At 33.1% G+C, this 24097-nt stretch overlaps 1 protein-coding gene across 2 annotated transcripts in view; it reads left to right on the top strand.

The window, feature by feature from the left end:
- Positions 1-24097, top strand: part of TMEM135 (transmembrane protein 135) — a 249740-nt gene that overhangs the window by 44892 nt on the left and 180751 nt on the right. For both annotated transcript variants that reach the window (XM_068555925.1, XM_068555924.1), the window contains exons 3-4: positions 5446-5538; positions 21086-21119. In XM_068555925.1, coding sequence (XP_068412026.1) covers positions 5446-5538; positions 21086-21119 — 127 coding nt within the window. The remainder of the gene's footprint in view (positions 1-5445; positions 5539-21085; positions 21120-24097) is intronic.

The following is a 24097-nucleotide window of genomic DNA, read 5'->3' as shown; positions in this document are numbered from 1 at the left end:
TACTGAACTGAATGAATAAGCATTTTCAGAACTCTAATGAAAAACTGATGAACTCATAAAAGTGCTAACAAAAGATCAAGATGAAAAAAAAAATTAATTACATGGGACTGAGTGAACTGATGAGGATGAGTATAATTTTTGTGACTTTCTGTCTGAATTAAAAAAAAAAAATCCCACAAGGACTCAGAGGCAAAGAATATACAAATCAATTTTCACTGCAAAGTAAAGGAGCTGTTACAGTGGAGGATTACTGTACTGAATGTCAGTATTGTGACATAGTATGAGTGTGTTTCATGTTTGGTAATTGCAATCATTGTTGCTTTTGTTGTGGTTTTCCATGTACAATGCTTGGTGTCAGTCTATTTATCTCTTGTAAAAATAAAATACAGTGTGTGTGTGTGTGTGAAAAAAAATAAATAAAAAAAAAATTAGAAATGAAAAGGGAGAAGTTACAACAGACACCGCAGAAATACAAAGCATCCTAAGAGACTACTACAAGCAATAGTATGCCGATATAATGGACAACCTGAAAGAAATGGACAAATTCTTAGGCAGGTATAACCTTCCAAGACTGAACCAGGAAGAAATAGAAAATATGAACAGACCAATCACAAGTAATGAAATTGAAACTGTGATTAAAAATCTTCCAAAAATCAAAAGTCCAGGACCAGATGGCTTCACAGATGAATTCTATCAAACATTTAGAGAAGAGCTAACACCCATTCTTCTCAAACTCTTCCAAAAAATTGCAGAGGAAGGAATGCTCCCAAACTCGTTCTATTAGGCTACCATCACCCTGATACCAAAACCAGACAAAGATACTACCAAAAAAGAAAATTAGAGACCAATATCACTGATGAATATAGATGCAAAAATCCTCAACAAAATACTAGCAAACAGAATCCAACAACACATTAAAAGGATCATACACCATGATCAAGTGGGATTTATCCCAGGGATGCAAGGATTCTTCAATATACGCAAATCAATCAATGTGATACACCATATTAACAAATTGAAGGATAAAAACCATATGATCATCTCAATAGATGCAGAAAAAGCTTTTGACAGAATTCAACACCCATTTATGATAAAAACTCTCCAGAAAGTGGGCATAGAGGGAACGTACCTCAATGTAATAAAGGCCATATACCCCAAACCCAGAGGAAACATCATTCTCAATGGTGAAAAACTGAAAGCATTTCCTCTAAGATCAGGAACAAGAGAAGGATGTCCACTCTCACCACTGTTATTCAACATAGTTTTGGAAGTCCTAGCCACGGCAGTCAGAGAAGAAAAAGAAATAAAAGGAATACAAATTGGAAAAGAAGAAGTAAAATTGTCACTGTTTGCAGATGACATGATACTATACATAGACAATCCTAAAGATGCCACCAGAAAACTACTAGAGCTACTCAATGAATTTGGTAAAATTGCAGGACACAAAACTAATGCACAGAAATCTCTTGCATTCCTATACACTAATGATGAAAAATCTGAAAGAGAAATTAAGGAAACACTCCCATTTACCATTGCAACAAAAAGAACAAAATACCTACCTAAGAAGAAACCTACCTAGGGAGACAAAAGAGACAAAAGACCTGTATGCAGAAAACTATAAGACACTGATGAAAGAAATTAAAGATGATACCAACAGATGGAGAGATATACCATGTTTTTGTATGGGAAGAATCAATATTGTGAAAATGACTATACTACCCAAAGCAATCTACAGATTCAATACCATCCCTATCAAATTACCAATGACAATTTTTACGAAACTAGAATAAAAAATCTTAAAATTTGTATGGAGACACGAAAGACCCTGAATAGCCAAAGCAGTCTTGAGGGGAAAAAATGGAGCTGGAGGAATCAGACTCCCTGACTTCAGACTATACTACAAAGCTACAGTAATCAAGACAATATGGTACTGGCACAAAAACAGAAACATAGATCAATGGAACAAGATAGAAAGCCCAGAGATAAACCCATGTACCTATGGTCAACTAATCTATGACAAAGGAGGCAAGGATATACAATGGAGAAAAGACAGTCTCTTCAAAAAGTGGTGCTAGGAAAACTGGACAGCTACATGTAAAAGAATGAAATTAGAACAGTCCGTAACACCATACACAAAAATAAACTCAAAATGGATTAGAGACCTAAATGTAAGACCAGACAGTATAAAACTCTTAGAGGAAAACATAGGAAGAACACTCTTTGATGTAAATCACAGCAAGATCTTTTTTGACCCACCTCCTAGAGTCATGGAAATAAAAACAAAAATAAACAAATGGGACCTAATGAAACTTCAAAGCTTTTGACCAGCAAAGGAAACCGTAAACAAGACGAAAAGACACTCCTCAGAATGGGAGAAAATATTTGCAAATGAGTCAACGGAGAAAGGATTAATCTCCAAAATATATAAACAGCTCATGCAGGTCAATATTAAAAAAAAATCAACCCAATCCAAAAATGGGCAGAAGACCTAAGTAGACATTTCTCCAAAGAAGACATACAGATGGCCAAGAAGCACATGAAAAGCTGCTCAACATCACTAATTATTAGAGAAATGCAAATCAAAACTACAATGAGGTATCACCTCACACCAGTTAGAATGGGTATCATTAGAAAATTTACAAACAACAAATGCTGGAGAGGGTGTGGAGAAAAGGAACCCTCTTGCACTGTTGGTGGGAATGTAAATTGATACAGCCACCATGGAGAACAGTATGGAGGTTCCTTAAAAAACTAAAAATAGAATTACCATATGACCCAGCAATCCCATGACTGGGCATATACCCAGAGCAAACCATAATTCCAAAAGACACATGCACCCCAATGTTCATTGCAGCACTACTTACAGTAGCCAGGTCATGGAAACAACCTAAATGCCCATCGACAGACGAATGGATAAGGAAAATGTAGTACATATATACAATGGAATATTACTCAGCCATAAAAAGGAACGAAATTGGGTCATTTGTTGAGACGTGGATGGATCTAGAGTCTGTCATACCAAGTGAAGTAAATCAGAAAGAGAAAAATATCGTATATTAACGCATATGTGTGGAACCTAGAAAAATGGTACAGATGAGACGGTTTGAAGGGCAGAAATTTAGGCACAGATGTAGAGAACAAATGTATGGACACCAAGGGGGGAAAGCGGCGGGGGGGTGGTGGGGGTGGTGGTGTGTTGAATTGGGAGATTGGGATTGGCATGTATTCACTGATGTGTATTAATTTGATGACTAATAAGGAAAAAAAATTGCTCATAACTTAATAAGGACAATATTTCTTCCTTTCTGAATTCTTATACCTTGTATTTATTTTTCTTGCATTATTGTACTTGCTAAGATCTCCAGTACAGTGTGAACTAGAAGTGGGAATTATGGGGAGCTATGAATCATTCTCAGTCTAAAAGTGAAGCTTTTAATGTTTTACCAAAGTAGTTTTTTTTATATAGGGAATAATAAATTGAATAACAATTTTATCCTCTTCTAAGAAAAACAAGAAATATAATTTCCAAAAGTCTTCTATAGATTTTTGCCTTAAGAACATTAATATTTATAAACTTTTAGTAAGTGATAAAGTTTATACTATTGAATAAGTCATGCCTTTAAATTGACCTGAAAAATCTGTATAAGAAACTCTTTACCATGTAGTCTCTGGAAAGTTTCTAATACTTGTTAAAACTCTAAAAATAGAGTTATAAGATAATTAGGTTTTAAAAATTGCAATAATAATAAATTGGTCTTGCAGCATATTTATGTTCTATGAAGCTTTTGGTTAAGTTGTGGAGACATAAAATACTTATAATAAGGTAACATCTGTGTTCCTCCTATAACTGACTCACTCAATTATTTTCCTTTAATGTTTATATTCAGTAACTTGTTAAGTCCTTTGTGTATTTTATGTTGGAGGAAGAATCACCTCCAGTTTTCTCAGGCAGAAAGTTTCTGATGTCCATTGCAGAAATACCCATGTTATATGTAGGTTTTCTAATTTTTTTAAAGCTAAGCTTCAGTTAAAAAGAAAATTTCATCTGATTTTTTATCCTTATCTGTACGTAGATAGGATATGTTTTTTCCTGTAATACATCATTTAGCAGTTGACCAACTTTGTTCAGATAATTTCTTATAATTTTTTGTTTCTCCCTTTCTTAGGAACAAATTGTCTTTGAAAGGAAAAAAGAATCTTCCTAATATCTTCCGATTTCTTTTTTTTTTCTCTTTAAAAACCCAAGCAGCTAATGGCGTTTATAATTTGTGAGACACTATGCAGATTCTTTCTTCCAAGGGATATATTCTAGTAAATGAAAAATTTTATATACACATATAACTAAAAAATGTAAAATACTTTAGTAAGCAATGTAAGAAAAAACTTACCCAGGGTTGTAGAAGGAAAGAAGGAGAGACATTTTTTGAATATCTATCATGTGTTAAAAAATAGTAATAGTTGAAAAAAAATGATACTGATGAACCTATATATAAAACAGAAATAGACCCACAGACATAGAAAACAAATTTATGGTTACCAAAGGGGAAGGGCGGGGGGTAAATTAGGAGTTTGGATTAACATACACACACTACTATATATAAAATAGATAACCAACAAGGACCTACTGTGTAGCACAGGGAACTATACTCAGTATTTTGTAATAGCCTATAAGGGAAAAGAATCTGGAAAAAAAAACATATATATAACTGAATCTCTTTGCTATATACCTGAAACTAACACAACATTGTAAATCAGCTATACTTCAATAAAAAAAGAGCCATAATGAAAAAATAGTAGTAGTGATAACAATAGTAATAATAGTAATAATAGCTAACATTTTCTGCGTACTTCCTATGTGTCATGCATGGTGCTGGGGAATATCTCATGTAGCCATCATAACAACTCTGTGAGATAGGTAATACATTCATTCCCGTTTGGTAGATAGGAAACTGAGAACATAGAAGGTTTGCAGAGTGAACAGTGTTGGATCCAGGGACTGTCTGAATGAATATAACAGATTAAATTATTGGAAGGAGAGATACCTATTAGTTTGCTATTGTAGTAGCCTGAAGAAGAGATAGTGAGGGACATAACTGAGGCAAGGGCAGTAGGTTGGAGAGGAATTTGAGAGATAAATTGTACATGGAAGTATTTAAGGGGATGATTTCATGTATGGGATAAGGAAGAAGAAGCCAAGGATGTCTCAGAGTGTCACACGTAGGTGGATAAGTAGTTGTTGATATCATTAACCTAGGAAAAGAGAGGGGAATGAACAGGTTCATGGAGATAGGGGAGAAAGATAATGAGTTTGGTTTTGGACATGCTGAATTTGAGGTGCTGTGGGACATTTAGTTAGAGGGTGAACTGAGAAGGGGAACTTCTATGCGTAATAACTGAAATGACCAACTAGAAATTTCATATAATTATTCCAAATTTCAATTTCAGGAAGATACTTGGAAAATTCTACTCATGGAGTCCCGGCTTTGGTGCCGCTTTACCAGCTTCTTATGTGGCCATTCTAATTGAGAGAAAAAGCAGGTAAACTTTTACATACCTACATATTTAATAGAACTGATTTACTGTCCACCATCACAGCTAGAGTTTTTTTTTTTTTTTTTTTTGCTTATTGTTTATCATGGTCCAGGGAGGAGAAATATTTCCACATATATTTTTCAGTCTTGCAAATATTGGGCTGGCCAAAAAGTTTGTTTGGTTAGGGAATATGTTGTTCAATACAGTTCTTGGTGAAAATGAAAAATGTGTCTTTTATTTTTACTTAAAATGGAACGAACTTTTTGGCCAACCCTATATTTGATGGAAAATTTAATTTTATTCTTATATTATTTAAGTTTTTAAGCCTATAAAAAAACAAAGATTGACATTATATAGTAACAATGCCCATTAGTCTTTGTTTACTAAAAAATTACAGGGTTCTCTGATGTGCCAAACTAAAACATGGCTTGCATAAATTCTAATTAAAGATCTTTTCCATAACTGCAATACTGTTATCACACCTAAGAAAATAAACAGTAGTTTTCTTTTATCATTTAGATCTGTAATTTGCTTCGGGCTCATTAACCTCTATTAAATCAATTATTATTTTTAAGATATCTTCTCATTTTAAAAAAATTTTCATTTTTATCAACTTGAAAATGTTCCACGTGGAATAATAAGATTTCTACAGAATGCTACAAACTGTTACGTAAGTTTTTCAGTTAGGTAAACTGTTGAAGTTAAACATTTTGCATAAAAGAATTTTTACCATTTCAGGAATAATTATTTTTATTGTTGAGAACTGCTTTGATTCCATCTTTATCCCAGAGGATAAAGATACGGTCATGTATATTAATCAAGATGGGATCATCTTTCAGTTTATGAAGATGTTTGTTGTAATCATCAATCCCCTAGTAAGACTATAGATAGATCTTGTTAGGTAACTAAATATTTACTTAAACCACCTGAAGCCATTTTAATGCATTCTTGTAAATGTAATAGTATCTAAATTTTTGTGATTCTCTGTTTGATGATACTTTTAGATTATTAAAATTACTAAAATCAAAGGATGTTATAACCCCAGGAAAATCAAGTCAATATTGCTAGAAACATGGGTTACCCCACCTGAGAGGACAGTACAGAATAGTTGTTAAAAGTGTGGATTCTGGAGCTATAAAATCTGGCTTGGGAGACTGGCTCTGCCACTTATTGTGTGACGTCTATGGCTTATTCCTTACCTGAAAAATGGAGGTAGTGATAATCTACTCACATGGCTATTCAGAGAATTAAGTGAGTTAGTTATGTAAAAGTGCTTAGAAGAGTGCCTGACACATGGTAAGTGTGTTAAGTATTTTTATTGGTTTTTTGCCCGTAAGTAATGAGAGCCTTGTTCTGGTGATTGTAACTTTCTGATCAATTTAAAAATCTAAATATTGGCTTTGGAAATATGATTTCAAAGTATGTACTCATATATGAAACTTTAAAGATGCTTTAAATGAAGTTTGCTTCAATTTATTTTTTAGCACTTGAATAATAAGGTGGCATTTTTGAAGTTATTTGTCTACTTTTCAACAGGAAATGTTGAAATGAACACCTGTGTAACGATCACCTAGAGTCAACAGTTGTTAACATTTTACCATTTTTACTTTATTTGTATGTGATTATATGTCTATGTATGTGTGGTATTGTGTGTATGTACGAACCATATAGAAGTACATTGTAGACATCATGACATTTTACTCCTAAATACTTTAGAATGCATATTCTAAAATAAGGGTACTTTCCTACATAATTACAACACTATTATCACACATAAGAAAATTAGCAGTCATTCCTGACTACCATCTTGTCCATATTGTCCTAAAATGCTTTTTTTTGAACAAGAATCTAGTCACAGTTGATGTATGGTGTTATATTTCTTTATTTCCTCTTAATCTAGGTTAACCTCCCCACTTTTTTTCCCCCATGGCATTGACTTACTGATGTGACCAGGGCAGTGGTCTTGTTGTGTGTAAAACATTTCTGGTTTTGCCTGAAATTTTTCCTCATGGAATTGTTTAATTGGTATTTCCTATGAACTTGAAGTTCAGTCAAAGACTTGATTAGATTTGGATTAAGCATTCTTGGTAAGAATTTACTTCATAGATGATGCTGAGGCCATCAGGAGGTCCATAGTTCTAAGTAGTTCTAAGTTTGAATATGTGATTAAAGTGGTAATTGCCAGATCTTTCCAATGAATCTGTTAGTTCTGGTGAATTCGATGAATAGATTTCCTGACATTCCACAACCCTTGCTTGGCTGGAATGAACCTCAGTTGATCGTGACATCACTATTTGTGAAATTGGCTAGTTATGTGTGTGTGTATTCTTTATCAGGTTTAGTTATCAGTGTCATATTTACCTTATAAAATATTTCACAAGTTTTCATTTTTCCCCGCCTTTCTCTGGTATAGTTTAAGTAACAGTGAATTTTCTGGCCTTTGAGTATTTGGTCCATTCCTCTGTGAAACCTCCTGGCCATGGTGACTCTTTTGGGTGTGGTAGTTCTTAGAAAAAGTTATCAGTTTCCTCTGTGGTACTTGGTCTGTTTAAACTTTCAACTCACTCAATAGAGAAAGAGTTTTAGTAACTTTCTCTAATAGAAACTTATCCATCTCTTACAAATTTTCCATTTCCCAGAAATTATCTATTTTATAAAGATTTTTATATTTATTTGCATGGAGTTTGTACAAAGTAGTCTGTTATGATTTGGTTGAATTTTATGTTTTCAGTGGTTATTTCTCAATTTGTTATTTATTTTATATTATTTTTAGCTAGTAATTTTGTTGATTTAGCTTTTCAATGAATCATCTTATTTATTAGTTCTGTTTTTTGGTTTTCTAATTCAGTTCTTGCTTTCATTGTTTTTCCTTCTACTTTTTTTGGCTAATTTGCTTTCCTTTTAAAAATCTTTTTAGTTTGAGGCTTTATTTATTTTCATTCTTTAAGTCTACTGATATAAGTATTTAAGGCTATGAATTTTCTTCTGATCACTGCTTTAATTGTATCCCAGAGATTCTAACATGTAGTATTTACATTATCATCATTTTCTAGAAATTCTATAATTTTAGTTTATTTTTCTCTTTTGATATAAGAATTATTTAGTAGTGAGCTTAAGAGGATGAAAGGGCCTCTTTGTTATATTGCTGGCTCCTGGTAACTCTGCTTAACCATTTGAGGAACTGCCAAAGTGTTTAGTGAAGTTGTTGCACCGTTTTTCATTTTCTCCAGCAGTAAGGGATCTCGTTTCTTCACATCCTGGCTAACACTTGTAATTATATGTCTTTCTGATTAAGGTCATCCTAGAGAGTGTGAAGTAGTATTTAAGGTGCAGTTTAGATTTGCATTTCCCAGATGACTAATGGTGTTGAGCAATTTTTCATGTACTCACTAGCCATTTGTATATCTTCTTTGGAGAAATGTCTGTTTTGATCCTTTGCCTGTTTTTTATTGGGTTATTTATCTTTTTATTATTAATTTGTAAGAGTTCTTTAGATATTCTAGATTCAAGTCTCTTATAGGATATATGATTTGCAAATATTTTCTCCCATTCAGTGCCTTGTTTTTTTATATTCTTGATCATGTCCTTTTTGAAGTACATACGTTTTAAATTTTGATGAAGTCCAATTTATGTATTCTTTTCTTGATTGTGTTTTTGTGTCATATTTAAGAAGCCATTATCAAATCTAAGGTCACAAAGATTTACCCCTATGTTTTCTTTTAAGACTTTTATAGTTTTAGTTCTTGTATTTGGGTCTTTGACCCATTTTGAGTTAATTTTTATCTATGATGTGAGGTAAGGGGGTATTACGTTTTTAATATCACTTTTCACATGTTTGCTGCTACAACATAGAAGTATGATTGGTTTTTGAGTGTGATCTTGATTCCTGGGACCTTGCTGAATTCACTTATTAGTTCCAGGAGTTTTTTTCCATATTCTTTGAGATTTTTGACATAGAAAATTATGTTGTTGCAAATAGGGACAGTTTTATTTTTACATTTCCAGTCTGTATATCTTTTATTTCCTTTTCTTGCTTTATTGTGTTGGTACGTCCTTTCGTTGTTCTTGATCTTAGGGGAAAGGAATCCAGTCTTTCACCTTTAAGTATAATGTTAGCTGTAGGGTGTTTTTTTAAGATGCTCTTTATCAAGTTTAGGAAGTTCACATGTTTTCCTAGTTTTGCCGAGAGCCTTGATCATGAATGGGTATTTTGTCAAATGTCTCTTCTGGATCAATTGATATGATCATGTGGTTTTCTTGTGATTTATTTTAGCCTGATTCTAGTATTTTAAAAATATCAACAAGGTCGAAGTGATGTAGTTCTTCATATCCAGCAGGGGTTCTCAATCTTGGCACTGTTGACATGTTTTGGGCAGATAATTCTTTGTTTTTGGAGAGGGCTGTCTTGTGCATGGTACTCATACATACCATTATCCCTCCCTTCCCCTCCCCACCAAATTGAGACAAAAAATAATGTTTCCATGGGAAATATGTTCCCGATGGGACAAATCCCTCCTTTGTTGAAAACTACTGATCTATATCATTACTGAATTTTTTGTCTAGTGTTATCATTTGCTGAAAGGTTTTAAAATCTCCAACTGTGGTTCTGGATTTGTCTGTTTATCTCTTTAATGCTATCAGTTTCTGTGACGATTTTATTGGTATATACACATTTATAATTGTCATTTTTTTCATGATAAATTGAACATTTTATCAATATAAGATGTTCCTCTATAGCTCAGATAATTCCCTTTGTTCTGATTTCTATTTTATTTGTTATTAATATAACCACTCAGCCTTCTTTTAGTGTTTGCATTGTATATACTTTCTTTCCAATTAATTTCAAGCACCTCTGTCTTTAAAGTGTATTTTTTGCAGATAGCATATAGTTGGGTCTTGGTTTTTAAAATTTATTCTGTGAATTTTTGCCTTTTAATTAGATTATTTTGTCCATTAATATTTGATGTATTATGTTATAGCTAGAATAAGTCTACTGTTTTATTACTATTTTTTTCTCCTTTTTGTCTTTCTCTGTTCCTTTTCCTACATTCTTTTCCATTATTTGAATTTTTATTTTTTGTAGAAGGTGACAGAATGTATTACTTTAAAAAAAATTGTCCCCCACCCCCTTTTTAAAAAGACTGTATTTGGGGGGGGGTAGCAGTTTTAAGTTCAAAGCAAAATTGAATGGCAAGTATAATGATTTTTCATATATCCTCTTATCTCTACACCTGCATAGCATCCCCAGTTATCAACATCACCCAACAGAGTGGTATATTTGTTACAATAGATGAACCTACATTGACACATCATTATCATCCCAAATCCATAATTTACAAGAGGGTTCTTGGTGTTATACATTTATGGGTTTGGGCAAATGTATAAGGACACATATAGGCCATTATAGTATCATTCAGAGTAATTTAACTGTCCTGAAAATCCTCTGTGCTTGCTTATTAATCCCTCTCTCCCCTCAACCCCTAGCACCACTGATCTTTTTACTGTCTCCATAGTTTTGTCTTTTCTAGAATGTCATATAGTTGGAGTCATACAGTATGTTGTCTTTTCAGATTGGCTTCTTTTACTTAGTAATATGCATTTAAGCTTCCTCCATGTCTTTTCATGGCTTGATAGGTTGTTTCTTTTTAGAACTGAATAATATTCCATGGTCTGGATGTACCACAGTTTATTTATCCATTGACCTACTGACAGACATCTTGGTTGCTTCCAAGTTTTGGTAATTATGGATAAAGCTGCTATAAACCTCCGTGTGTGGGTTTTTGTGTAGACATAAATTTTCAACTCCTTTAGATAATTACTAAGGGGTATGATTGCTGGATCATCTGGTAAGAGTATATTTAATTTTGTAAGAAACTGCCAACTCTCTTCCAAAGTGTCTCGGCCATTTTGTATCCCCACTAGCAATGAATGACAATTCCTGTTGCTCTACATCTTCACCAGCATTTAGCGTTATCAGTGTTCTGAATTTTGGCCATTTTAATACATGTGTGGTGGTATCTCATTGTTGTTTTAATTTGCATTTCCTCGATGATATATGTATTTTGTGGAGCATTTCTTCATATGCTTACTTATTTTAATCTCTACGTGTCTATATGTTTAAAGTGGGTTTCTTGTAGATGACATATAGTTGGGTTATGTTTTGGGATCAACTCTGACAATCTGTCTTTTAATTGTTGTATTTAGACCATTGACATTCAAAGTGATTATTGATATAGTTGGATTAATTTCTACCATATTCATTACTGTTTTCTCTTTGTTGCCTTTGTTCTTTGTTCTCATTTTTGTCTTGCACTCTTATTCTGCCTTTTGTGGTTTTAACTGAACGTTATATGTGGTTCCATTTTCTCTTCTTAACATATCAGTTATACTTCTTTTTTTTTTTTTTACTTTTTTTAGTGGTTGCCTTAGTTTTTACAGTACATCTTTACAACTAATCCAAGTCCACTTTCAAATAATACTGTACCCCTTCATAGGTAATGAGAGTATCTTATAATAACAAAATAGCCCAAATTCCTTCTTCCTGTCCTTTGTATCATTGTTGTCATTCACTTCACTTATAAGCATAATTACCACACACACACATACACACACACACACAATATATATATACATAATCAAATACATTGTTGCTATTATTTTGAACAATTGTTATCTGTTTGAACAATTAAAAATAAGAAAAATAAAATTAAAAAATTTACCTTCACTCATATCTTATTTGATGCTCTACCTTTCTTTATGTAGATGAGTTTCTGACTCATATTTTTCTTCTCTCTAGAGAACATTTAACGTTTCTTGCAGAGCAGGTCAACTGGCAACAGATTCTCTCAATTTTGTTTGTCTAGTAGAATCTTTATTTGTCCTTCACTTTTGAAGGATAATTTTACAGGATGCAGAATTCTAGGTTGGTGTTTTTTTTTCTCTCAATGCTTTCAGTATTTCACTCCACTCTCCTGTTTGCATGGTTTCTGAGGAGAAGTCAGATGTAATTCTTATCTTTGTTCCTCTATAGGTAAGGTGTGTTTTTCTTCTTTTTTCTTTAAGGATTTTTATTTATCTATGATTTTCTATAGTTTGAATAAGATATGTCTGGGTGTAGTTTTGTTTTGGCATTTTTCCTGCTTGATGTTCTCTGAGCTTCCTGGATCTATGGTTCAGTGTCTGACATTAATTTGGGAAATTTTTGAGTCATCATTGTTTCAAATATTTCTTCTGTTCCTTTCTCTCTTTCTTCTCCTTCTGCTATACTCATTACACATATGTTATACCTTTTGTAATTATCCCACAATCCTTGGATATTCTCTTCTGTTTTTTTTTCAGTCTTTGTTCTCTTTGCTTTTCAGTTTTTGAGGATTCTACTGATAGATTCTATAGCTAAGAGATTTTTTTCCTCAGCTGTGTTCAGTCCACTAATAATCCCATCAAAGGCATTCTTCATTTCTGTCATAGTCCTTTTCTTTATGGTTCTTTCCTAGGGTCTCCGTCTCTTTGCTTATATTGCTCATCTGTTCTTATATTCTGTCTACTTTATCCATTTAGAGCCCTTACCATATTAATCATTGTTGTCTTAAATTCCTGATCTGATCATTCCAACGTCCCTGCCATGTCTGGTTCTCATAGTTTCTCTGTCTCTTCAATTTGTGTCTTTTGCCTCTTGGTATGCCTTGTAATTTTTTCTTGTTAGCCGGACATGATGTACCAGGCAAACGGAATTGCTGTAAATAGGCCTTTTGTAATGTGGTGGTGAGTTGTGTGGGGAAGGGAAGTGTTCTATAGTCCTTTGACTCGGTTTCAGCCTTCCAGTGAGCCTATGCCTGTGGACTGTGAACTTTACAAGTGTTTCTCAATTTTCCCCCTCCCCCTTGGTGGGGCAGGATGGTTAGAGTGTGCTGGAGTTGGGTTTTTCACCTTCCTCCATGTGGAATTCTAGAGCCACCTGGAGTTGGGTATTTTCCTTCCCCAGGTGAGTTAGGCTCTCATAATACCCCAGCAGGTTAGGCTCTGCTTAACTAGCTTCCCCTGAGGGCAGCCAGTGCTCTGGCTTATTTCAAAATGGTTCCTTTTCCCCTCCCCCTACTTGGAAATAAAAGGGGATTTTTCTCTGATATTTACTGTGAGAACCTAGTCAAGCTCCTGGAGGTAAAACTGAAAAAAGTGTGGGGCCCCCTTAAGACTGATACCTCTGTAATTTTTAACTTCCACACTGAGCCTCCTATTTATCAATTACAGTGCAGACTTTCCTCTCCTGGCTCTCATTCCCTCCGAGGTTTCAGCTTGTGAGTCTGTGCTCTGTTAAGTTGTAATTCTCTGTATCTGCCTGCAGTCTCTCTAGTTTTGCAGGCAGCAGTTTGCAGTGTGACCTTACTTTTCTTGTGGATGTTAACTTTTCAGTTTGTTGAGCTTTTTACTTGGTGTTAGGACTAAGTGATCACTTCCAAGCTCCCTACATGGAAACTGGAAACTGGAAGAATGATTTTTTTTTTTTAGAATTCCATTTCTATGTATTTCTTTTAAAAATATTTTTCTTTCATGTTTGTGCTTGCTCTACAGGCTACATTATATATTTTTAACTTTATAGCTTCTTAGTGTTAATATTATCACCTCCCAAAATGTAGAAATATGTTTAGGTCCATCTTAGAGGCTACTTATTATAGGATTCTTTTTCCCCTTTCCTTTCTTTTTTCTTTTTCTCTCTTCTCCACATCCGCCTCCCCCCGCCCCCCAACTTTCTTTCTTTCTTTTTTTGCTAGCCAATAGTCAGTTACTCTGGCACCAGGAGTTCAATAGTCCATTCTTTCTCCACTGATTTGGAATGTTCCTTGTCATATACCAATTTTTCATATATATGTGTGTTTTGTTGATTTCTCAATTTTTTCCTGTTGCTGTATTAGTCTAGGTCTTATCTTTACAATTTTAGTTTCAAAAGAGTCAAATTTTTCTTTGAAGACCAACATTTGTTTAAATACCATAATAATTCTAAAATAAAATTGTGTTATTGATATTAAAAGCTATAACTTCTTAAGGCATAAAGAGGTTTCCTAGAAGTGAGGTGATAGCTTGGATTTTGGTTACTAGTTTATTTCCTATTCTCCGTTTACATTTGGTAGTACACTATTTTTTTTTTAAGTTTTCTGATTTTATTTTTTTAAGTGAGCTATTGCACTAGTGTTTTATTCATAGACAGTAGGTATTCATAGAAAATTGGTTCTAGATTATGGCCTGTTCTAAATATTAATTGGAGTGGATTTACTGTTTTGAAGACCTGATCAGAATTTTAAGTTTGGCTTCTTTATAAGTATTATCCCATGGTTGCTGAAGAAAAATTGATCCTTATCTTGATGTGACTGTTTAGTAGTCGAACTTTTTGTGATATGTATTGATTCTGTTGTTTATTAGGTGATGCAGTTAATACCTGGAAATAGCTTTTGAGTTCTTGGTTTTTTTTTAGAATTGTGTATGTATATGTGCATCAGCCACAAATACTGGTTTGGGGGTCTAATTAAAAACTTTAAAATTTAATTTTATAGTATTGTTCAGAAGCTGGTGACTTACTGTTTTAAAAGCAGGTTTAAAAGTTTTTTTTGGCATTAACCTTAAAAGATAGAAAAGCAAATCTTTTTGCTTTATTTCTTTACAAGTTGCTTTATAGTGTGTCTTATTTTAAGAAAGTATGGTCTATGTTTATCTGGAATTGTGCAAAAGTTAACTCAGTGGTCTTACTTGCTTTGAAAAAGTATTTTTTACTTAAAACAAATTTCTATTGATTTCATTAAACATCAAGATCCCTGAATAGACTGTAAGTAATTTACAAATTGAAGTTATGTGTATTTCAAAATTATTACATCTAGCCCAAAATGAAGCATATTAATATTATAGTTTTTACTTTAAGGAAAAGGAATTTATAATCATGCCTTTAATTCACAAAGAAAGTCAATGATATGTTGGTGGAGATAGCCAGTAGGCAGCTTGAAATATGAGTCTAGATTCAGGAGAAGCACAGTAGTTATATAAATAAAATTGGAAGTTTCCTTCTTGTAGGTTATCATTGAAGCTATGGGAGAAGATCAGAGTCTCAAAGCTCAGAATAAGAAGAGGTCTGAGGTTATAAGTTGGGAAACAGCAACATTTAAGGAATCAGATTTCAAATGATCTTTTATCAATTGATCAGTTGTCAGTTCATCCTTTTAAAAGTAAATATCAGTAATATATTAGAAAGAGTAGAAGAAACAGAATGTGGAAGATAAGCAGTTTTTTTCAAATTAGCAAATAGTGGTAATCCTAATTTTTAAATCTCTAAAGCTGTATTTAATAAAATCTTTACTGAAGTTATACATTTTGTATAATCAGTTTTTCAAAAAGCATTTAATGAGGTACAAGCATACAACATGGTTATATATACACACATATGTATGATGGATATATATATATATAGATATAGATGTATAAGTGAAGATCTATCTATATTCATAAGTATGTCTTCATCTACATTGGTTTAAACTTATTTCCTCCCAACTTTCCAACTCATCCATCCATTTATTCATCCATCCCTGCATCAGTTCCTCCATCCATCCATCCATCTTTCCCAGTCTCCTTCCCTCTACAGAATTAAGCATGCTTTGCCAGCTAGTTCCTAACACCTTGTAAGAGGGCAGCTTACTTAAATCTTAATCGCATCACTGTGGGGTTCTGTGAAAGCTTTGAAGTTGTTTCCAGGGTTGCTTAAAAAATTTGTGCCACAAAGAACTGTGATAGTAGTTACTCAGCAGGAAGCATTGGTAACATCTAGTTTATCCCTAGGTGGGCTGTTAAGAACTAGTCTTCTCTTTCTTTTTCTAGGAAGTGCTTTGTTTGTGGTTCAGAAAGAAGTTGTTCTGATGGATTTTGTTTTGTAGAATTGCTATGGATTTGCTTTGATATTTAGTATTAGTTTAGGTAAGTTGAAACTGCAGGGTGCTCAAACATGGACGTGGATTAAAGTATCAAAAGTTGCATATTTATTCTAAGCATATTCATGGCTTGAGTTGTTAAATTACACTGTTGTAGTTATGAAACTCCCAAGCAGATATGACCAAAATGAATCAACTATATAATATGTGAATAAAAGAATACTTATAAACTGGCCTATAAATTCTTGGTATCTTCAAGTTTCAGTGTCATGTTCACAGGAAGAAAATTAAATTACCTTGCAGTCTTCTGAAAAGCTTGCTCTGTATTATCCACTATATATAATAGAATGTGATTATAGACTCTTGCTCTAGACTGGAAGTTTACCTTATCCATTCTTATACCTTAAAGAAGTATTTTATACTCTTCTAAAACATTCTGACAGATGAAATCTATTATATTTTGAAAGACTTTCTGAAATGATTAAATATCATCTCTTGGTAACCATTACAATGTTTAAGAACGATCACTTTGTTTTTCTTTAATCTCTAATTTCTCCTTATCCGTAGAACACAGAACACACATATTTTATATGTATACATAGAATATATATTTAGAATTTAGAGGTTACACCATTCTTCCTGTATTCTGTAGTGACCTTAGTTATGAAATGTTATATACAGTGTCATTCAGAAGTTTGAGAAAGTTAGCTAAAGAATATTTACACTAAAGTTTCCAGAAAAAAAGCATTATTGTTCATCTGATTAGACAAAATAATGTCGTTAGAAGATAATCCTTGGAATTTCAATAGAATGTGAGGATACCTTTTAATCTACTGAGATGTTAAGAAAATTTAATTATTTTAATATTTTCCCACAGGAGTAGTGATACTCTGATTACAAAGAGTTAGTTCTTACAGCAGTGGTTCTTAATACTTTTTTAGATAGTACCCTTTGATGTGCACACCCACTTACATTTTTCATGCAAGTTTAAAAGATTCACCCCCTTTCCCCATCAAAAAAAAAGAAAAAAAAAAAAGAAGCTTATCTGTAGTTTAAAGAAATGCTCGACTAACTTTAGACTGCTTATTCACTGAGCTTCACCAGTCTTCTAATCTAGTGATTCTCAGCAGAATGGGAGTGTATCAGAGTCTCCTGTGAAGTTTAAAAAGTTATTGTCCTCCTTGGCCCCAGCCCTTCCTCTAGGCAGCCTTTTGTTCTAATTGGCACCTCCCCCTTCCCCATCACTGTTGTAGCAGTGTTTTATAATATATAACTTGGTTTCCAGAGAGAATTTACGCACTAGGAAGGGAGTGACTTGTTTGTCTTCAGACTTAGGCTAGATACAGTCAAGTGTTAAATAAAACTGGTATTTAATTAGCTTATCTATTTCCTATGATACTGAACATCTCTGGAGAAGTGTTAAAATAAATCACTGTTCTGATATTCTAACCTACCAAGTTGACATTGGAATGGAGGTTAAAGACGTACCAGGTAAAGGCACCAAAAAGAGTCTGGCTATGTAATCCAACATATCATGCCCATCACAGGCATCGTCCTCTCATTCTTGAGGCTATTAGCTTTGGGTTGGAATTCAGATAAAGCTGGGAAGGAGGTGATCTTCCTCATTGTTTGGGAATGATAAATTGAAACTTGAGACCAGAATAGGACATAATCTAATAACGATGCATCCTCAGTTTTTCCCAGTAGTAAGAATGTGTCAAGGTTTTGTTCATCCTCATCACACAGAAGCCTGCTAGGACAGCATATTAAACAAGTCAGTGAATTTTAGAATTGAAAGGTAACTTAGGACTTCCCTGGTGGCGCAGTGGTTAAGAATCTGCCTGGCAGTGCAGGGGACACGGGTTCGAGCCCTGGTCTGGGAAGATCCCACATGCCGCGGAGCAACTAAGCCCGTGCGCCACAACTACTGAGCCTGTGCTCTAGAGCCCGCGACCCACAACTACTGAGCCCACGTGCCACAACTACGGAAGCCCGCGCGCCTAGAGCCCGTGCTCCGCAACAAGATAAGCCACTGCAATGAGAAGCCCGCGCACCGCAACGAAGAGTAGCCACCGCTCGCCTCAACTAGAGAAAAGCCCGCGTGCAGCAACAAAGACCTAGTGCAGCCAAAAATAAATAAATAAATAAATACATAAATAAATAAAAAGAAAGGTAACTTAGTAATGTAAAGATTTTCTGCTGTAGAAGCAGTGCATTGGAAAGAACGTGAAACTGGAGTCAGACGAACTTGCTTTTCGCTGCTTTTGTATTTTTAAGGAAACCACTTCTTTGATTCTTGGTTTTCAATAGAGAGAGGACAGTAGTATCTGTGTTACACTACTAGTGTAACTAGTGAGAGGATAAAATCTGATTTCAAAATATTAATTATACCTTGTAAATTATTAAATTTTATACAAATGTATGACAAACAGATCACATCTTTGCTTGCAAATAAATTAGTATCATTAATTGGCCCTCGCTGTGTCTGGTGGCTATCTTTTGTGATTATATTTCTATAATACATGTTTATAATGTGTTCCTTTTTATAAAACTGGGTTCCTCCTAACACCTTGCTTAGTAATTCTACCATTTGCTTAGTGTCCATAGATGCCAGGTACTATTATTGCAGGTCTGTGAAAATGTAAAGGTTAACAAGATAATCTTTGCTCAATAAAGGTAAACACTTATAGACGGAAGCTAGTGATGATTCTGGAGCTGGATTACTGTTACTATTAGAGGCAGAATGAGATTAGTGGGACAAATGTTTTTAAAGATAGCATCATACATTAGTTCACTTCATAATGAAAAGTATTTTCAGGGACTACCACTGAAATTACAGAAATATTTTTATTTTGGTTTTGTAATGAAGAATATTATTTTTTTTCTTCATACGTAACCAGCTGTTGGTAAGAATAGGTATCACTTGAGAAGGATTTAACTTCTGTGTATGTGTGACTCTTGGATGATGATGTTACCCTAACTTTTCTTGATATAATTTATTTAAAATAAGTACTATTAGAACATCTTTGATTTAGAATTTGGTTGGAACTAATAAGATTGGTAAGGATTAGTGAGAACAATTTCAATTCATATGTACAAATCATAGAAAAGAAGAGCTAAAAGGGACCTTACAGATCATCTTATCACTGATTCTGAAATTCTTTTTTAGAAGGTCAGTAGACTTGTCTTGTTCTGCTGAGGTGCATTAGGACCTGCTGAAGAGGGACATTGCTGGGGGTGGGTATGGCCCAGTGGGTATGCCTAGACCGCCTCCTCCTTTCAACCAGGGTGGCCCAATGATATGTTTTATATATTGCTGATAAATGTAAGTTTTTTTCTTTAAATAGTTTTTTGTTTGAAAATGTAAATTAGATAACTAGTTTTGTTCCCTTATTTTTATGACAAAATTACAGGGTACCAGAGAATTAAAGTTAACTGGAACCCTGATTTCCTAACTTCACTTCAGCGTTGTTCACTTATATCATACTGCCTCCATGTGGCTTTAGTAAATTAAAAATCCTATTAAGCCATGTTAAATGATGAGCACTCAAGACTTTGTATGACTGGATCTGACATCAAGAAGATTTGATGGATGATGTTAATATCAAGACCTGGCATGATATTTAAGTGAAAGTGATTTGATATTGTTGCTTCTTTTATATATAAAGTAGTAGTTTCTTTGAGTTCTAAAAAAATGTTCATAGTTGAAACTCAAGTAAGTTTTTATAATTTTCAGAGTTTGTTATTTGAACTCTGCCCTTGAACTCTTAAAACATTAAAGACGTCTTTCTTAGAGGATAGGATGTGTTTCATTTATGGTCTCATGTGCAGATAAGTTAAATAAAGTGATTAAGGGCATAAAATTGTCCTTATCTTTGAGTTTCTAGATGAATTCTCATTAAGTAAGAGTAAATATGCATTTAGTAAATATGCAGTTTTTCTGTAAAGTGAGTGTTTATAGAGCTTTTGTTTGTCCTTTGGCATTAGAGAATTAACTTACTGCCTGACTTTTCACTTAACAGTGAAATTAAAACAAGGTGATTTTGTATGATTTGTAATGGCATCTAATGAACAGTTGCATTGTGTGTGAAACAAATAGAAGATCTGTTTTTTTAAAAATAAATATGCGTTTAGTTAGAATTGATATGGCCTTGACATTTTTGGCAAGATGAATTTGTTAGGATTCTTCATTAAATTTAGAATTCTCTAGCATAAACTTAGACTAATAGCAAATTGTACCTCTCTTCCTATTAATAGATAATAAGGTACTAGTAGTTTTAAAAATTGAGATGTAATCGACATATAACATTATATTAGTTTCAGGTGAACAATATAATAATTAGATATTGGTATATATTGCAAAATGATTATCACAGTACGTCTAGTTAACAATTACTAGGCAATAGTAATTTTAAAGAGTTTTAATTAACGAGCATTAAACAGAATGTTTAATGACTACAGATTAGAATGACTTGTAGAATCTATTTACAGCGAACTATTAGGGTACTGAAAACTTATATCAGCATAATCTATCCCTTTTCCACAACTTCTGATAATTGTTTTGGTAGATTTCTAAAAAAATGATAAAGTGATTATTAAGTCAAATTGATGGTTAGTCTCACACTGTCTCTTCTTAAAATTATTTGCAGGAGAGGGCTGCTCACAATTTATATGGCCAACTTGGTGAGTAATTCTTTTTTTTTTTTGCTTTGGAGGTTTTTCCATGCACCTTTTATCCTTTTTTTGTTTGTTTTTTTGAATCAAGTTCCCTTAAAAAAAGAAAAAAAGAAAACCTACTTAAATTTGAGGATATTTTCTGTCTCTGTTTTAAAGGATAGACTTAAATGTTTAAAATAGCTTTGATGCTCTCTGGTTTATTTCTGTCATATATGACTGAATTGCACTTACTTCAAGAGAAAGATGATTCACGGCCCTGTGTCCTTCATGACTCTTTTTTCCTCAAAGATTAGATCTTCATCTTTGATAGGGTGTATATCTATATCTGTATATGTCTCTCTATATATCTTTAATTTCATTTCACACTCTGCTTCTATTGCTAACTTCTTGTGGCAAAAAAGATATAAGGATGAGCTTTTATGATGCACAGTTTTCTTGGAATCAGAATAGCATTCATTCTATCTCTAAATACTGAATATATTTAATAATATAATTAGCTAGGCTTCTAAATTTCTAAGTTTTCAGAATTGAAATTAATGTTGTCTAGTCTGATATTTACTGTAAATATATAATCAAGGTTATATGATTTTCATTGTCAAGTTCATATTTTAAAAACATATTTGTATTAAAACCTTTTAAAGTTGTTTAATAGAATTGATAGGCGACATTGAAAAATTCAACTAAGGAAAGATGAATTAATTATGTGTTTACCTAAGGATAGGTTTTTGAATTTTGTAACAAGGGAATGTGGTTCAGGGTTGTATTCAGCAACTTATTTCAGTTTTAAAATATTTAATTTTTGCTCTGTTCTTATCATGTGTCAGTTACTGTGCTATATGCTGGAAGGCAAGATGAAGACAGTCCTTGTACTTATGGAGTTTGCTGTCTAGTGGAAAAGTCACAATAGAAATAATAATGTTTGAAAAGGACTGAAAGATGAATTATAGGGTGCTGTGGAAACCATAATAGTAGCACCAAACTATGCTAGGTGCTGCTTTTCTTTCTGATTTTGTAAAAAACTTAAAAATATTACATCTGCATACTAGAATAGATCTGAGTTTTAATGCATTTTTTTTCTTTTAGTTATACACATGCTTTTCTATACTACCACATGGTGATACTTTAATACTGAAATACTATATGTATTTACACACTTATCTTAAATTCTAAGTAAACTTCCACAAACTTTTTTTGTGTTGCCTCGTTTAGATTGGAAGTTCCTGGAGAGAAGATATTTGATTTTGATTGATATAATCAATGTTGGAAAACGCCCTAAAAATACTGTATTTTTTTTAAGATTAAACTTTTTATTTTGAAATAATCATAGGTTCATATGCAGTTATAAGAAATAATAGAGAGATCTCATGTTACTCTCTACCCAGTTTCCCTTAATAGTATTATTTTACAAAACTGTAGTAGTATCAAAATTAGGATATTTACATTGATATTTACTGTAGTCGAGATAGAGAACATTTCCTTCACAGGGATCCTTCATGCTGCCCTTTTGTAGCTACATTTACTTCCCTCTGACCCTTACCTCCCATTCCTCAACCTCTGACAACCATTAATTTATTCTTTATTTCTGTAATTCTTTAAATTCTATAATCATTTCAAGAATGATGTATAAATAGAATTATATAGTACCTACTATTTGTCATTAGCTGTTTTCACTCAACGTAATTCTCTGGAGATTCAAGTTGTTTGGTATATCAGTAGTTCATTCCTTTTTACTGCTGAGTAGTATATCATGGTATGGCTGCACTAGTTTATTTAACTATTCACCCATTGAAGAACATCTGGCTTGTTTCCAGTTTTTGGCTATTACAAATAAAGCCGCTATAGATATTCATGTGCAGGTTTTTGTGTGAACGTGAGTTTTTATTTCTCTGGGATAAATGCCCAGGAGTGTAGTTGCCAGGTTGTATGGTAGTTGAATGTTTAGTTTTTAAAGAAACTGTTAAACTGTTTTCCAGAGTGGCTGTACTATGTTGTTTTGATAGTGTTCCCAATTTAGAATAAACCTTTGAATCTCTCGATCTTTCTAAATGAGAAACTTTTTGTGTTAACTTAACATTAACATTTGTCTGTTAAGCAGATTTGTACTTTTTATGTCCAGATTAATAAATTTCAGTATTAGACAAGTTTTTCAGAAAGTGCAAAATATGAATTGGTCTTTTATCTTTTGTCAGCCAGGGTCTGTAATTTAAAAATTTACTGAGATCAAAGGCTTTACACATGGATTTTTGACTATGTCCAAAGGAAATGAATTTGTACATGATACATTCTGGATACTAATGATAGTCTTAGTATCTTCATCGTCCCTTCCTCTGAATAGAGCCTTTTATTTATACTATTGCTGTATAACTGTTACTTAACTAAGAGGGTGGTTAGTGCAGAATAGGTAAGAAATACTTTCTGAGACTGAGTTTAACCTTAAGAAATAACTTTGTTCTGTAACTCTATTATGTTGCTCACTAGACTAAGTTGAGATTGTTGGCTTATTTTAACATCAACGACAAAATTTCTAAATGTTGGGAGGTTTTATTTTAAGAAAATTATTCATTGTATTTAGGTATGTGTTTCTGATTTGGAAAGTAGAGAAAGACATGAAGAAGAAAGTAAAAATCATCTGTAGTTTTACTGTGTAGTAATTACTAACATTTTAGTGTTTATTTCTTTATTCCCTTCCCTTTCCTCCAATGTACCTATATAAATACACAAACATAGATGCACATTCACATTACACATTACACATTATATACCCATTAAAAAAAAATTGGGGGCATACTGTTTTGTGACATCTTTTGTTACTATGCCATATAGTTTTGATTGCTCATGGTATTAAATAATCATTTTTTGAGGGTGTAATCCTACCTTTTCACATACTTCTTGGTTATATTTTTATTATATTGGGTTGGTTTTATACATATACACATATATACAGTCCTACTCAAAATGTTGGGTGACAGTAAAATACTCTTTGG

The sequence above is a fragment of the Eschrichtius robustus genome, chromosome 11, assembly GCF_028021215.1.
Source record: "Eschrichtius robustus isolate mEscRob2 chromosome 11, mEscRob2.pri, whole genome shotgun sequence".
Taxonomy (NCBI): Eukaryota; Metazoa; Chordata; class Mammalia; order Artiodactyla; family Eschrichtiidae; genus Eschrichtius; species Eschrichtius robustus.
Note: the sequence above shows the minus strand (reverse complement) of the source record. Positions and strands in the feature narration are given on the sequence as shown.